The sequence below is a fragment of the Lactuca virosa genome, chromosome 5, assembly GCF_052849685.1.
Source record: "Lactuca virosa cultivar CGN04683 chromosome 5, Lactuca_virosa_CGN04683_v6, whole genome shotgun sequence".
Lineage (NCBI taxonomy): Eukaryota > Viridiplantae > Streptophyta > Magnoliopsida > Asterales > Asteraceae > Lactuca > Lactuca virosa.
The window spans coordinates 64,101,506-64,118,034 of record NC_136430.1 but is presented as its reverse complement, the minus strand read 5'-3'; the positions used below and the strand labels follow the sequence as shown (position 1 = coordinate 64,118,034).

The 16,529-nt window shown below is 40.4% G+C and overlaps 1 protein-coding gene across 1 annotated transcript; it reads right to left on the bottom strand.

The window, feature by feature from the left end:
• Positions 1-416: 416 nt before the first annotated feature.
• Positions 417-2,448, bottom strand: LOC145115253 (myb-related protein 306-like). The gene is made up of 3 exons (XM_079051507.1): positions 2,006-2,448; positions 1,692-1,821; positions 417-1,574 (listed from the first exon to the last, which is right to left on the bottom strand). The coding sequence occupies exons 1-3, from the start codon at positions 2,136-2,138 to the stop codon at positions 785-787; spliced, it is 1,053 nt and encodes a 350-aa protein (XP_078907633.1). The 5' UTR covers positions 2,139-2,448; the 3' UTR covers positions 417-784.
• Between the last annotated feature and the right edge of the window lie 14,081 nt (positions 2,449-16,529).

Sequence of the window (16,529 nt, the reverse complement as noted above, 5' to 3'; positions counted from 1 at the left end):
ATTTATAGATTATGTAATAATGAACTAATAATAAAAGTTGGTCAAATAATAATTATATTGTGATGATGATTTAAAAAGTAAAGTCAATAATAATTATATGATAATAATTACCCTCATTCATCTAAAAAGCAAACCTAATATATAGATTGGTGTTGTGTAGAGTGGTGTGTCGAAAATAGGACCCAAAAAAATACTAGGCAATCACAATTGATCAATTCGTTGTCGGTCTTAAAGCAACCCGCATTTAATATTTGATTGCATAGTTTGGGAAAATACTTAAATAACAATTTGATTCTTCAAATAATTAAGCCTACTCCATTATTTTAAAATCATGATACGAATTATTATTCCAAAACTACGAACAAATATATGCTATATCATACCAAGATTACGAACAAATATAATACCAAGAGAAATTCGTCGAAAACCTGATTCTCATTCATCATTGTCTTATATATGCCTAATACAAAGAAACATGAGTACAAAGATTTTTCTCTAAGAACATGAAGACACTTGTAGATTATAAACCTGCCGCCTACTACTATTTACACTTCTTTTTCACTTTCTAGAAAACAAAAAAGAGAAAGAAACACAAACCTAAAGGATGTTCAACCGGTTTCTTCGAGTGGTTGAAAATACTTTAAATTAAATGACAAGAAACCCTAGATTTGATTCAAACTTGTAATGTATAGTACCTACTGAATTACTGGCCTGGGAGAACGTACGTCAACAGTTGGAAGTACATATTTAACACCACCTTCCACAAATCAAGAGGAAAAAAGAGTTAAAACAAGGCATCAGTTTCTTCTAAAGAAAGATTCATAAGGTTATCTTCATGTACTTGAGCAGTAGCATCATCAAGAAGCCATTTCTCTAGGAAAGTAAGAGGGGGAAATTGAGCATTTTTGGTGTTTGGTTTGCTTTCATCTTGGAATAAACTTGTTTCTGGCGAAACCGATGGAGAACCATCTGAAATATTGCTGTAGTTTGAGTAGTTGTTGAACCCAAATTGCAGTGAATTATCAAAGCCTTCACTTGGAGGACTGGTAAACTGCACCCCATCGAAAGAGTTGTGAGTCTGATCAGTGGTGCTGATACTTTCCGAGCTCGTCTGTGAAGATTTTTGGGGTTTCTTCATCCAGTTTGGGAGCAATCGTGCAATGTTATCCGCACTTGAAGCATAAGTAGTTGCACTTTGATTTGTCTGCGTAGGAGGTAGGGCCACTTGTTGGTGTATTAGTGAACTAGGGTTTGTACTGATTGATGAGGGATTTCTTGAAACCGTGGACGAGGATAATTCAGGCAGATTGATGGATTTGTTGTCGAGAGATAAGGCTTCACAGAGGGCTTGTTTAGCCATGTGGATATCAGTTTGGAGCCTTCTCTCCCATTGACCTTTAGGCATGGCAGTTTGTGAGAATGATGATGAGTTTGATCCCATTGAACGATGATGGTTTTCTAGGTCAGATGAGTCGCCTTGGATCTTGTTAAGCTTCTTCTTCAGATAGGTGTTCCAGTAATTCTTGATATCGTTATCTGTTCTTTGTGGAAGATAAGAAGCTATTGCTGCCCATCTACAAAATTTAACCAAAACCCCACATCAACCACATAATTATAATAAAAAAGTAATCCTTAACATGATATCATCAATTTTCTCTACAGATCTAAACTCCTCATATATACGTGTATACCTGTTGCCAAGAAGGGCTTGCAGATGGATGATCATCTTCTCCTCTTGATCGGTGAAGTTGCCGCGTTTGATACCTGGCCGGAGATAATTCGTCCATCTAAGTCTGCAACTCTTACTGCATCTTAGCAAACCTGAGCAATAATAAGATGCAAAATAAGAAAAAACTGAATTCCAAAAGTCGAAAATTTTCATTGAAAAAGAAGTTTGCAGGATACAATAAATAGCCAAATTTAATGACTCTAACAAACCCACCTCTAAATAAGAATCTTTATTAAAAAAAAACACAAAAAACAAAAGATTTGAAGTATAACATACCAGTATTGGTAGGAACAGATCTCCAATTACCAGGACCATGTTCTTGAATATAAGATACAAGGATTATATCTTCTTCTGGAGTCCATGGCCCTTTCTTCACTCCTACTTTGTCACAACAAGGTGGCCTTCCCATTGCAATCTTCCTTCTTTAGATTGTGAATGAACTGCTTAACTTTGTGTTGATGACGATCTTCTTTATGTATGACTTCTCTATTTTTCACACTCAGTTTGTGTTTGTAGCTGACAAATGAGATGGCTTCTTCTTCTTTCAACCAAGGATAAACGGCAAGACAAAGGTCTTTTCCTAGGGGTATCCCTTTCCAAACAATATATAGACGGAAGAAAGAGAGAGACGGTGGTGGTGGTGGTGATTTCAAACGCTGACCAAAGATAGGGGTTGAAAAGAGGTAAAAAGGAAGTGACTTTACTATTTCTCTCTCACACACACAACTCATAAACCAACAAAAGTCAAAAGAAGACGGCAAGCAACATTAACTCTTCTTCTTTGCAAAAAGTCAGCCTGAGAGAGAGAGAGAGAGAGAGAGAGAGAGAGAGAGAGAGAGAGAGAGAGAGAGAGAGAGAGAGAGAGAGAGAGAGAGGCAAAAAAAATAAATTACAAGTTAAGAGAGAGAGATCTTGGCCAGGTGGCAAAAAAATAATTTACAAGTTATTGGTGCATTAATTTCACACTATGTATTTATGCATTAATAACCAAAAAACCCATGTAAAGAGAAATTAATAACGAAAATGGTCCTTAATATATAATTTTAAGGAGTTGTCTCATGTTTGTTATTGATACCTAAGTTGCACCTAAACTTTAAATAATCATTATCTTGATTTACCATGATAAAGGAAAATAGAGAAAGTAATGTCATTGGTATGTCATGCCACGGAAATGGAGAAGAGACTGAAAAGTAGGAGAAAATTTTGAAAATTTGATTTTTCCTCTGGTGTAAAAGCCAGTGTTGAAGGAAGTTGTTGAGCTCGGTATGTTGTAATGGTGGGGCGGTGTTGTGAAAATTAGGATTATGTGGAGGGGTTGTTGCTAATATTGGAAAACTCTATATGAAATAAATAATAAATTATTTATTATTAACCTAATAAAATTAACTAATATTAAAAGTATTATTAGACGAAATAAATAATAAAATTATGGTTGTTGCTTTTGATGCACCATCATTGTTAAAACTCTATATGAAATCATTAGATATTATAAAGGAATTTGATTTTGGTTTTAAACATTTTGGTAGGCAGTGTTGTGGTGGTTGGTTTTCGTCGACAGTTGGTGCTTATTGTGGAATGATGTTGTGGTGTTGGTAGTGATGGGTTTCATAAGTTATAAAATTCATTTAAAATGTGGAAAAATAACACTTAACAATTAATGGTACATGCAAACCCTACATAAACCCTAGTATAATCGAAATTTCTAGATTATGGTTGCATACCTTTTGAATTGTTATTGCAAACAATTCCCTTGATTCCCTCATTGGTGCTTATTGTGGAATGATGTTGTGGTGTTGGTAGTGATGGGTTTCATAAGTTATAAAATTCATTTAAAATGTGGAAAAATAACACTTAACAATTAATGGTACATGCAAACCCTACATAAACCCTAGTATAATCGAAATTTCTAGATTATGGTTGCATACCTTTTGAATTGTTATTACAAACAATTCCCTTGATTCCCTCAATGTAGATCTTTAAAAAGCAAACACTAAAGGGATGATATCTCTAATGGCTCACACCTAAATCTAGAAACTAGAACACAAGAAAGGAGAGAGGATATGAATTTTCGGCTGGAGTATCTCTTAGAACAGTGGCCGGAAAATGCAATCCCCATGCTCCTTTATATAGCTGCTAGGAAAACCCGGAAATCCTAAATTTGAACATAAAATAGTATTATTTCAAATCCAGGTAATTATCCACTTTCCTTTGATTAAATAGAGCATTCTAGCATGTCACCAAGGCACCCAAAACCGTTCAAGCTATGGAGGTTTCTAGAATCTCTATTTTGCTCAACTATTAAGCAATTACCAAGCAGTCATTGCACTTCTAATTTATTCTGATCAATTATTTATGGGTAAATGTCACTGTAGCCCAACAAACTTACGTGTTTTGGTTTAAAAGGTCCACCATCTTATTTTTTTGCTTTCTAAGGGCATCAACTTGTGTTTTACCTGCTAATTTGGGTAAACAACCCATTATAACCGGTTAGATCTGCCAAATAGGTTAGAAAATGATGACATGTAACCTCATCAACAACACTTGGAGCCTAGTAGACTTCTGCCTCATCAGCAACTTTGGGGATTTATCTAAGCACTACTCTAACACTTTTTCTTACGTAAAAAAAGATTTCACATTTTTTCTTCTATCCTTTTCAAATTTGGGAAATGGAAAAAGCTTAATTCCATTAACAATGATGGGCTCTAATCACCACACCGTGTCCAGGTTTTGAAGCTTCTCGATTTCCGGAGGAACTTCACCGGAGAGACCACTGTTGGCAGCGTCGAGGCGAATGAGGCTTGATAAATTACTGATTTCTGGAGGAATACCACCGGTGTAACCATTGTAGTACCCAAGGTAGAGTTGTGGGAGGTTTGTTAAGTTTTCGATTTCGGGAGGGATAGAGCCTGTGAGTTCTTTCGCAGGTGACACCGGACCAAGTACAGTGGCTGGTAGAAAGGTCGCAGGTGGAATGGGAGGACTGAGGGTCGTCGGAGATGGCGGATTTGAGGGAAATTAGTGCTTGGTATTCCGTCAATCGGCCTGATTTGGCAGCGAATGAGTTGGGAATGCACTGTAACAGCAGTAGGAGGAAGAGGAACCTCATCTTGTGGTCAATTTCTCTCACACACACAGGTTATTTCAGAGAAAGAAATGGGGAAGAAAAAGAAGAAGGGTGGGTGAAGAATTAGGGAAGGAGTGCGAGTATGTCTCCAGCAGTGGCGGTGGTCGAATTCCCGATTCGGTTAGGGATTGACTCAACCGATTTATTAAATTGAAATGGTAATCAGGTGGAGTGTTGGTAGTAGGATTAAAAGGAATGATGAACTTGAAGCAGGATTGAAGTTCAACAACAACTTGGGGGTCGACGGATACAGCCTGCTGAGATGTGCCAAGGAGTGCGAGTATGTCTCCAGCGGTGGCGGTGGTCACTGAGGGTTTCTTAGAGTTGACTTTCGGAATTGAGATGTAATGATAACGGGGGTTGGGGGTTGGAGGAGAGTAAGACGAAGAAGAAGCAGTGGGAGAGAAAAAGATGATAAATGTTATTTTGAGAGGAAGTGATGATAATGGCAATGGATTCCACATGGTTGTTCTCCCCCAAATTCATGCTCTCATGTTCATCTCATTTAACGATACATTAGGTGGCATCTGATTTGGCAAATGAGTTGACTTTTTTTAATGACGTGTACAAGATAACCAACTGATTGAGAAAGGGGTGACCGGGTGACCCCTTCACTTTCTAGAAAATGGCCTTAAAATCCGGTAAAAAGAGAATTCATGCCCTTACAAAGCCAAAAAATAACAATAAGGACCTTTTAAACCAAAATGGAAAAGTTTGTGGGACTACAGTGACATTTACCCATTATTTATTAACTTAATCTATTTACAATTAATTTATTAATCATATAATAAACTAACAAATTATTTCCTCTCTCTACAAATGTCATTTTAATCAGTTTCTAGTTATGAGGGCAACCCAAAAAGAATTTTGCTTCTAGTTACAAGTTTATACCAATTTATTTATGAACTTAGAAACATTTATCTAATAGGTAGTGATGAAGAAGAGGGGTATGGGTGAGGCCTAATTATTTAATGTTGCTTTAAATATAATTATTAATAATAACAACCTGAAAATAAATTAAAAATAAATAAATGAAGGCAAAATAGACATTGTACGTCTCGTAAACGATTTTAGGGACCAAACATGATAAAAATTGAAATTATCGGGACCTTCTACGAGATCGAAAAAGGATAGGGATTAAAATTTATATTCCTGAAAACCACATGGACGATTTATAAAGATTACTCAAAAAATGATTTAACAGCCTGATTTTCAGGTATTTTAATATTCTTTTTATCTTCATCATTAATGGCACTTTTGGTCCCTTGGAGAAAAGTTTCGCTATTTTGGTCGTACGTTGGGCGTACGTAAGGGTATGCGCAGTGTACCCATGCAGTGTAAGAATCATGGGTAGCCAGCTAGTACGCTAGTCGTACGTATGGTACGTCGGACATACTAGCCCAGACTCTAAAACCCTAATTACATGAGTTGCTCCCTATATAAAGAACATTAAGTCCTCTTTTGGTCACCCTTATCAGTCTCCAAACCTTCCCTAAACCCTAATCCCGTGTTTGAGTGTTTGTGTGAGCCTTGCAAGTTCATTGGGTCTTTTTGGTGTATTTAGTTGAAGAAGGAAGCTAGACAAGAAGGAGTGGGTGTTAGCAAGCTTGTAGATCCATAAAACGTCCCTCCCTATGCATCATTTTCAGGTATAAATTTTATACCTTGACAAACCTTTCATTAGATCTCCATATTTGAAGTTTTAAGAGTTTTGTCCCCCAAAGATTGGACCTTAATGAGTTTGGGGCACTCCAAGGGTTTGTAGCTGTCCTTTCATGTATTATGGGACTTGTGGATTCATAAAAATGGTAGCTTGATCACTCCCTTTGGTTCATGCACGAGCAAAATTGCTAAGAACATGTTGGGAGTTTATGAATATTGCTTTGGGACTTTTCTAGCCATGAAAAGGCTTAAAGTCGATAACTTTATGGTTTTAGACATCTTAGAATGGCCAGATCTGTGTTTGGGGTAATTGTCTTAAGGGTTTAAAACAAAAGTTGGTAGAAATGGCAACAGACAGAGTACGCTGGGCGTACTCCTGGCTACTCCACGCGTAGCTGGTCCCAGCCCCATCATTTCGATGTTCGAGTTGTACGCCTGCGTAGGTTGTGGTATGCTCAGCGTACTCGTTGGGCGTTGACTTTTATTGACCTTTTTTGACTTTGACCCTTGGTCAAGATTTACGGTTTTTGGACCATGAGAAGGGAAAAATGGACCTTTTTCCCTTAGAAGGTTTAGCCATGGGATTTGGACTCGCGAGTGAGTTTTTGGACCTTAATTATTAATTAGGGTTAATTATTTTGTTGACTAGGCGGAGTCTAGATCCGGTAGTTCGGGTGCTAGGTTTTCTTGTCGTCAGTACCAGGTGAGTCTCATCATTTATTCTTACATGTGTGGTAGAATAGTTGTATTTATAATGACCAGTTGGGTCTAGCTGTTACGGTTATGCTATGCTACTTATATGTGACTGAGGCTGCTGATAGCCAACCAGGGTTGCAGATAACGCACATGGCATGCTGTTATTTCATTGGGACTGCTGATAGTACCCAGGGTTGCTAAAACCGATATTTGTTTATTTATGTTGTGTTGTATATAATATCTTGGGGAACTCACTAAGCTTCGTGCTTATAATTATGATTTATATGTGGTAGGTACTTTACATGACAGCGGGAAGGCGAAGGTCTGATTGTACACACGTGCTGTGAGATTTACTACTGGGACATGTTTATGAACTCTGATAATTATGATACTGGTTGTTTTGGGATAATTATGTAATTGATAACTTGGTTGTGAAACTTTGATTTTAGTAAACTAAAAATGAAAAATTTGATATAAAATTTGAGGTGTTACAATTTGGTATCAAAGCCCTAGTTTGAGGGATTTGGATGAACCTCTAGGTGATTCCAAACTCAAACTAAGGATCTGAAAATTTTTAAGAACTTAGAAAGGAATGAAAACTTTTACAGGAGAAAAACCCAGAGAAACAGTGTGTATAATCAACCAGCGCTCGAGCGGTAGTTTCCAAAAATACCACAATTTATATTATGAGTAGTGTAGAGCAGATATCTCTATACTACGAGCTGATAAAACTGCATGCTAGTTAGTGATAGGCTATGGAATCTTGCAGGAATTGTGTGGTAAAGTTGCCTGATTTGTGATGCCTTAGCCTAGGAGTTCATCCTTGTGGGACTGAATTTGTCCTTACTATTTGCTTTGTGTATGCTACATAGTTGTACATAGTTAGGATTTTATATCCTTAGAATGCATGATTTAGCATTTCTTCCTATTCCTTGTTTGGTTGTGGATTTGAGGTAGAATCATTTATTCGAATGTCTATTGAGTCTCGTATTATGTACAATTAGCATACGCGAAGCAAATGGCGAGGTCAGCGGAGATCTTATGAGGCGGAGTAGTGTTGGGAGCAGTCTAGAGTTAGAGTCTAGATGCTTACCGGTGGTTTTAGGGAACCAACAGGGTGAGTCCATAGTTGATTTGAGGAGGTAGAGTCCTTGCAACTTGGGGTCTTGAGGGCACGACTCGAGACAAATACGGGTTGGTGTGGAAGGTAGTATTGGGCCCATATTACTGGAAGCATTGGATCCATACACGGCTCGAAGAATAACCTCAAGGTACTAAAGAGCTTGTAGGGGTGTGAGTGTTAGTATTTGCGCTTTATCCTATTTTCTGATAATTTTCATATGTGCTTTAGTATGGTGGTTACCCAAGGTTCAGGCTCCAGCGACCCCGAGAGGCCAAGTGCCAGCGATGATGAGATCCACAGGATTGTTGCCATGGAAGTAGCCGCAACAATCAGAGAGGCTATACCAGATATGTTTGGGTCTATCAAGACCACGCTGATCGAGACTTTTGACGAGCGTTATGTCGCTGTCACTGAGGTTGCTGTGGTCGCAGCCATAGAAACTCTTACTACTGTGAGGCCACAGGGGGTGATTCATTGTGGTACCGGGAGTTTACCAACACGAAGCCATCCAAGTTTGATGGGACCGTGGATTCGATTGCTTCTATGAGATGGATCTATGATGTCGAGGGATGTTCCTATACATGCTCCTGTCCAGATAATTTGAGGTTTCGATTCGCATTGAACCTGCTTCGCTTGGGAGCGAAGGACTGGTGGAAATTTGTGATAGTTGACTACTCTATTGTAGTGAATATTGCGATGACTTGGGAAAGGTTTACTGAGACATTCAGGGATGAGCTTGTACCCGTAGTCGAGCGGGAAAGGTTGGCCGAGGAGTTCCTGTCTCTAAAGCAAAAGACAGAGACTGTAATTGAGATCACCAGGATGTTTCATGATAGGGCTTCTTTTTCCCTAAGAAGGTGTCCACGAAGCAGGATCGTATGAGCCGGTATTTGAGTATTCTGATAAGGGATATCTGGGAGTTTGTGGAGAACACCACGTATCGGACATTGGCTGAGCTGCAGACCAATGCCAGGAGGAGAGAGATTAAGATGGAGACTCTGGATGGGGAGTAGAGGGAGACCCAGGGGAGAGATAGGAGGCTAGTGCAGTCGCAATCGGCGAGTAAGTGGCCCAAGCCCACTGATCAGAGAGCTGGAGGCGAGAAGGGCCGCAATTGCGGGAAGTACAGTAAGAGACACGAGGGACCCTATCGGTCTGGGTCAGGTTTCTACCTGTGTGGCAAGGAGGGGCATTTGGCTAGGGATTGTTCAAAGGGATTTTAGGTTTGTTTCAGCTACAACCAGATGGCCCACGTGAAGGAAGATTGTCCTCAGCTTGCATCTAGGGCGGTTTAGACTCCAGCCCCCTGCGACCTTGCGTATCACTGGTGGCCGACAGGGGAAGGCCGAGGCACCGAGGGATCAAGGGAGAGCATTTCAGTTGACATCAGAGGAGGCTCGCGCAGCTCCAGACATTGTGGATGGTATGTGTTCTTTATATTTCTATTGATTTATTTATGTTGCTTATATTACTGATTGTGTAAGTACTTTTCTTATGAATTATGTGCCTGCGCTTATGCTGTTTGACTTGGGTGCGAGTCGATCATGTGTGTCATCATCATTTTGTCGCGGTTTTAGTTTTCCGCGAGAGACCTTGAGCAGGCCCTTGAGAGTCTCGATACCTAATGAGCGTCCAGTCTCTACTATTGATGTCTACCGGGGTTGTGTATTGGAGATCTTCGGTGTTGGATATCCGATAGATCTCATCCATATCACGATGGGAGATGTTTGTGTGATCGTGGGTATGGATTGATTGAGCCGGTTTGGTGCCCTGATTGACTATGAGCGTCAGTTGGTGATAGTTCGAGACCCTAGTGGGGGAGTGCTGACTATCTACGGCGATGGTACTAGATTAGGATATGTTTTCTGTTCTGCCACCAGGGCAAGGCAGAGTTTACAACATGGGTGTATGGGTTATCTAGAATATGTAGTGGATACTCATGTTGATAAGAAGGGACCGGTCTCTATTTTTGATTTTACGGTGGTATGTGATTTTTTCAATGTATTTCCCAAGGAGTTACGGGTGTGATTCCCGAGAGGAAAGTGGAGTTCCAGATCGATCTGATTCCAGGTGCAGTGCCGATTTCCAAGGCACTGTACCGTCTTGCACCTCCTGAGATGCAGGAGTTATCCTCTTAGCTTTAGGAGCTGTTAGGAAAAGGGGTTTATTCGGATGAGCAGTTCCCCTTGGGGAGCCCCGATCCTTTTTGTCAGAAAGAATGATGGTTCACACCGGATGTGCATCGACTACCGGGAAATAAACAAGTTGACGGTGAAAAGCCGTTACCCTTTGCCGAGGATTGATGATATTTTGACTAGCTTCAGGGGGCATTTTGGTTTTTCAAGATCGATTTGACGTCTGTCTATCATCAAATGAGGGTGCAGGAGGAGGATATTCAGAAGACGGCCTTTCGAACTCGCTATGGGCATTACGAGTTTGTGGTGATGCCTTATAGGATCACCAACGCACCGACGACGTTCATGGACCTCATGAACCAGGTGTGTAGGCCTATGTTGGATCGATCAGTGATCATTTTTATCAATGAGATTCTGGTATATTAAAAGACTAGGGAACAACATGAGGAGAATATACAAGAGATTCGTGGGGTTTTGCGGATAGAGAGGATTTATGCAAACTTCAACAAATATGACTTCTGGTTGCGCGAGGTTCAGTTTTTAGGACACCTCGTTAATCAGAATAGTATATGGTTCGACCTAGCCAAGATAGAGGCTGTGATGCAGTGGGAGGTGCCGAGATCTCTATCTGAGATTCGAAGCTTCCTCAGATTGGTAGGTTATTATCTGAGCTTCATCAGAGACTTCTCCAAGATTGTTGTTCCTCTCACTAAGTTTACAAGGAAGGATGTTGCTTTTAGTTGGGGGCCTGAGTAGCAGGCATCATTTGAGACTCTTTGTCGGAGACTATGTGAGGCGCCGGTACTTGCCCTCCCTGAGGGAGTTGAGGACTTTGTGGTCTACTGTGACACATCCATTGCAGGATTGGGTGTTTTTTTGATGTAGTAGGGCATGTTATAGCATACACTTCGAGGCAGTTGAAGCCTCACAAAGCAAAGTATCCCACACATGATTTTGAGCTGGGGGCAGTGGTTTTTGCCCTTAAGATTTGGTGCCACTATCTGTATGGTGTTCGGTGTACCATCTACACGGGCCGTAAGAGTCTGAGATATCTTATGGATCATCCTAACCTAAATATGAGGCAAAGGAAGCGCAATCAGAGGCCATAAAAGAGGAAAATCGGAAAAGTGAGCGGGTGATCAGTTTGATTTCAGCCTTTGACATTGACAACCGAGGACTTTTGACTCTTCATGGGCGGGTATGGGTACTGTATACAGTTGGGGTCTAACAGATTTTGATGGCGGAGGCCCACAAATTGAGATTTTCCATCCAACCGGGGGCTACCAAGATGAATCTAAATTTGAAGCATAACTATTGGTGTCCATGTATGAAGAGAGATGTGGCATGGTTTGTGGAACGATGTTTGACCTGCTGGAAGGTCAAGCATGAGCACCAACGCCCTCAAGGCAAGTTGCAGCCTCTGGAGGTGCCCCTATGGAAGTGGGAGCATATTACTATGGATTTCATTATAAAGTTACCGAGGACTACGAGGGGTGTTGACTCTATCTGGGTGATAGTGGATCGTTGTACGAAGAGTGCTCACTTCTTAGCTATTAGTGAGAACTCTTCTGCAGAGAAGTTGGCCGAGATTTATGTTCGAGAGGTGGTAGCTCGGCATGGGGTGCCGACGTCTCTTGTGTCTAACCGAGATGTGCACTTTACTTCCAGGTTCTGGAAGAGATTTCATGAGGAGTTGGGTACCCGGCTACACTTCAGTACCGCATACCATCCGCAGATGGACTGACAGAGCGAGCGGACGATTCAGACGCTCGAGGATATGTTGTGTTCCTGTGTTATTGATTTTGGTGGGAGTTTGGACTCCTATCTTCCATTGGCTATGTTTTCTTATAACAACAGCCATCATGCCAGTATCGATACACCCTCGTTCGAGATCCTTTATGGTTGGAGATGTCGGACTCTTATATTGTTGGGGCGAGTGGGACAGAGGGTTATGGGGAGGATGAAGGTAGTGCTCAAGACGACTTAGCTTATATAGTAGGTTCGACAGAGATTGGTGACATCGTAGATCCGCCAGAGAGTTATGCGGATCGGCAACGCTCTAAGCTAGAGTTTTAGGTGGGAGATTTAGTGCACCTGAAGCTATAACCCTGGAAGGGTGTTATCCACTTCAAGAAGTTGGGCCCCAGGTTCATTGGCCCTCTCCGAGTTTTGGCCCGTGTGTGCAAGGTGGCCTACCAGAGGAACTGAGACAAATTCATGATACCTTCCATGTTTCCCAGCTAAGGAAGTGTATAGATGACGAGATAGATGTGTTCCCTTTGGAGGACATTCAGGTAGATGATTGCATGAATTATGTGGAGAAGCCTGTTGCCATTTTATATCGGAAAGTGAAAACCTTGAGGAAAAAGGTTGTGAACTTGGTCAAAGTTCAGTGGCAACACCAGAGAGGTTCGGAGTGGACGTGGGCACCTAAGTTCGAGATGCACGAGCAATATCTGGAGTTGTTTCCTAAGGATGACTTCGAGGGCGAACTCTGATTCTAGTGGGGGAGAATTGTAACATCCCGATTTTCAGGTATTTTATTATTCTTTGTATCTTTATCATTAATGGAACATTTGGTCCCTTGGAGAAATGTTTCCCTATTTTGGTAATACAATGGGCGTACATAAGGGTATGCGCAGCGTACCCACGCAGTGTAAGGATCGCAGGTGGCCAGCTAGCTCGTTGGGCGTACATGTGGTACACAGGGCGTGCTAGCCCAGACTCCAAAACCCTAATTTCATGAGTTGCTCCCTATATAAAGAACAACAAGTCCTCTTTTGGTCACCCTTATCAGCCTCCAAACCTTCCCTAAACCCTAATATCGAGTTTGAGTGTTTGTATAAGCCTTTCAAGTTCATTCCCATTTTTGGTGCATTTAGTTGAAGAAGGAGGTTAGAGAAGAAGCAGTGGGTGTTAGCAAGCTTGTAGATCTTGAAAACTTCCCTCCTTGTGCATCATTTCCAAGTATAAAGTTTTTACCTTGACAAGTCTTTCATTAGATCTGCATGCTTGAATTTTTAAGGGTTTTGTCCCCAAATATTGGACCTTTACGAGTTTGTGGCACTCCAGGGGTTTGTAGCTGTCCTTTCATCTATTATGGGACTTGTGGATTCATCAAAATGGTAGCGTGATCACTCCCTTTCGTTCATGCATGAGCAAAATTACTAAGAACGTGTTGGGAGTTTATGAATATTTCTTTGGGACTTTTCTAGCCATGAAAAGGTTTAAAGTCGATAACTTTATGGTTTTAGACATCTTAGAATGGCCAGATCTGTGTTTCGGGTAATTGTCTTAAGGGTATAAACCACAAGTTGGTAGAAATAGGAACAGACAAAGTACGTTGGGCGTACTCCTGGCTACTCCACGCGTAGCTGGTCCCAGCCCCGTCATTTCGATGTTTGAGTTGTACGCCCGTATAGGTTGTGGTATGCTCAGCATACTCGCTGAGCGTTGACTTTTATTGACCTTTGTTGACTTTGATCCTTGGTCAAGATTTAGGGTTTTTGGACCATGAGAAGGGAAAAATGGTCCTTTTTCCCTTAGAAGATTTAGCTGTGGTATTTGGACTCGCGAGTGAGTTTTTGGACCTTAATTATTAATTAGGGTTAACTATTTTGTTGACTAGGCGGAGTCTAGATCCCGTAGTTCGGGTGCTAGGTTTTCGAGTCATCAGTATCAGGTGAGTCTCGTCATTTATTCTTACATGTGTGGTAGAATAGTTGTATTTATAATGACCAGTTGGGTCTAGCTGTTACGGTTATGTTATGCTACTTATATGTGACTGAGGCTGCTGATAGCCAATCAGGGTTGCTAATAACCCACAGGGCATGCTGTTAGTTCGTAGGGACTGTTGATAGTCCCTAGGGTTGCTGATAACCCATAGTTGTTTATTTATGTTGTGTTGTATGCGGTATCTTGGGGAACTCACAAAGCTTCGTGCTTATAGTTGTTGATTTATATGTGGCCGATACTTCACAAAACCGCGGGAAGGCGAAGGTCTGATTGTACACAGGCGCTGAGAGATTTACTACTGGGACATGTTTATGAACTTTGATAATTATGATACTAGTTGTTTTGGGATAATTATGTAATTTATAACTTGGTTGTGAAACTCTTATTTTGGTAAATTAAAAATGAAATTTTTGGTCTAAAAATTGAGGTGTTACAAATGAACAATCAAAGATCGTCGATCACATCTGATGTTTAAAACCCAAAACACAAAGTAAAATGAATTTTAGTATGAGAAATACGCTCTTATGAAAACCATTATAAAAATTGATTGGCAAAATAAATAATTATTTCAACTATTATATGTAATATGAATTACAAACCAAAAGAGATTTGAACGCATATATAAAAACACAAAAAAAGGATAATTAGATAAAGTAGGAAACCAAACAGAGAACACACAATAACAAACACAATCCAATAAATCTTTTTCTACTATTCGTTATTGGAGAAGTGTAGTTCAATGTTGTTAAGGTTTAGAGGTCCAAAGTTGATGATGACACGATAAAGAGAAAAAAATGCACAAAGTGCTCCAGCAAAGTGAGATGTTTGAAAAACTAATAATTAGAGAAAGAATCATTTATTATCCAAAGTCACATGTAACAATATATATATATATATATATATATATATATATATATATATATATATATATATATATATATATATATATTAAATGGTTACTTGAGCATTTGGAGCATTCTCATGTAGCATTTGAGTACAATGGAGCACCTGGGGTTCATGGAGCATGTGACACAGGAACGGATCAAGTTCCAAAGGAAAATATCATCTAAAAGGGGATTTGGATCAACTTGGATCAACTGGGAGCATATTAGAGTAACTTGGAGCAACATGGTCCCGTATGTTGCACCATCCAAGAAGAAGTTGTGCCATTCGAGTTGAAGTTGGGTCAAGTGGAAGGAAGCTGCGCCATGAGGAAGGGTGATGCGCCATTCAAGTTGGCATTAAGCCATGAGGAAGGTAGTTGCGCCATCCTGGAAGATCTTGTACCACCTTGGATAGATGTTGCGCCACATAGAAGGATGTTGCACCGAGCATGAAGGATGTTGTGCCATCCTTGCACAAGATGGACCAACATCATACATGTTTTGCCATCTTCGTGCAAGATGCATCATCTCGGTTCCTTGATGAGCCATGATATACCTGATGAGCCACGTCTTCTATGAAGTCCCCTATGATGCTCAAAAGTTAGTGATGCTCAAGTAATATAGCATGTTGTGCCACCATGGTCGATGTTGGGCCACATGTGTTCACGATGTGCCACTTGTGCATCATGATGCTCCACAATGGCACAAGGTGCTCCATCATGTGTGTTGTTGATTCTCATGTGTTGTACGTCATGGATAATGTTCTAGAGGATACTATATGGTTGATTGTGATTGGTTGACACCATTCATGGGCCTATGGGCCAATGTGCGTGGCCCATTAGGGTTTTAGGTCTGATCCCACAAGTATAAATAGCGATGCATGCTAAGTCATTTGATGTGTCTTGTCTTTGTATCCTTAGTGAGTATGATGGATCTCTGCTAGTTGTACTTGTAGTCTCTACTTGGGAACTATGTGAATAAAGAATACTCCCCTCCTGCCTGTGGACGTAGGTCACCTCGACCGAACCATATAAATATTGTGTCTTTGTGTGCTTTTGGTTTTGCTTGTTATCCACATTACTTCCTAACAACGGCCATCAAGACTTGGCAAGTGACATCATATTTCTTCAGAGTCTTGACAAGTATCATATGATTTCCTAACAAGTGGTATCAGAGGTGTGGTTTATGTTCTTGTGATTGAATATGTCTACACAAAAGTTTGATTTGAATATGTTTAATGGTTCATATGACTTCACATTATGGAAGGTGAAGATGAGGATTATTTTGGTTCAAAAAGGATGTGCAATGACACTGGAAAGAGAGGCAAAACTGCCAAAGGACATGGCAACTGAAATAAAGGTGGATGTTCTGGGGAGAGCACATAGGTTTATTATATTGAGTTCGAATTATGAAGCACTGAGAGAGGTCTTGGATAAAATGA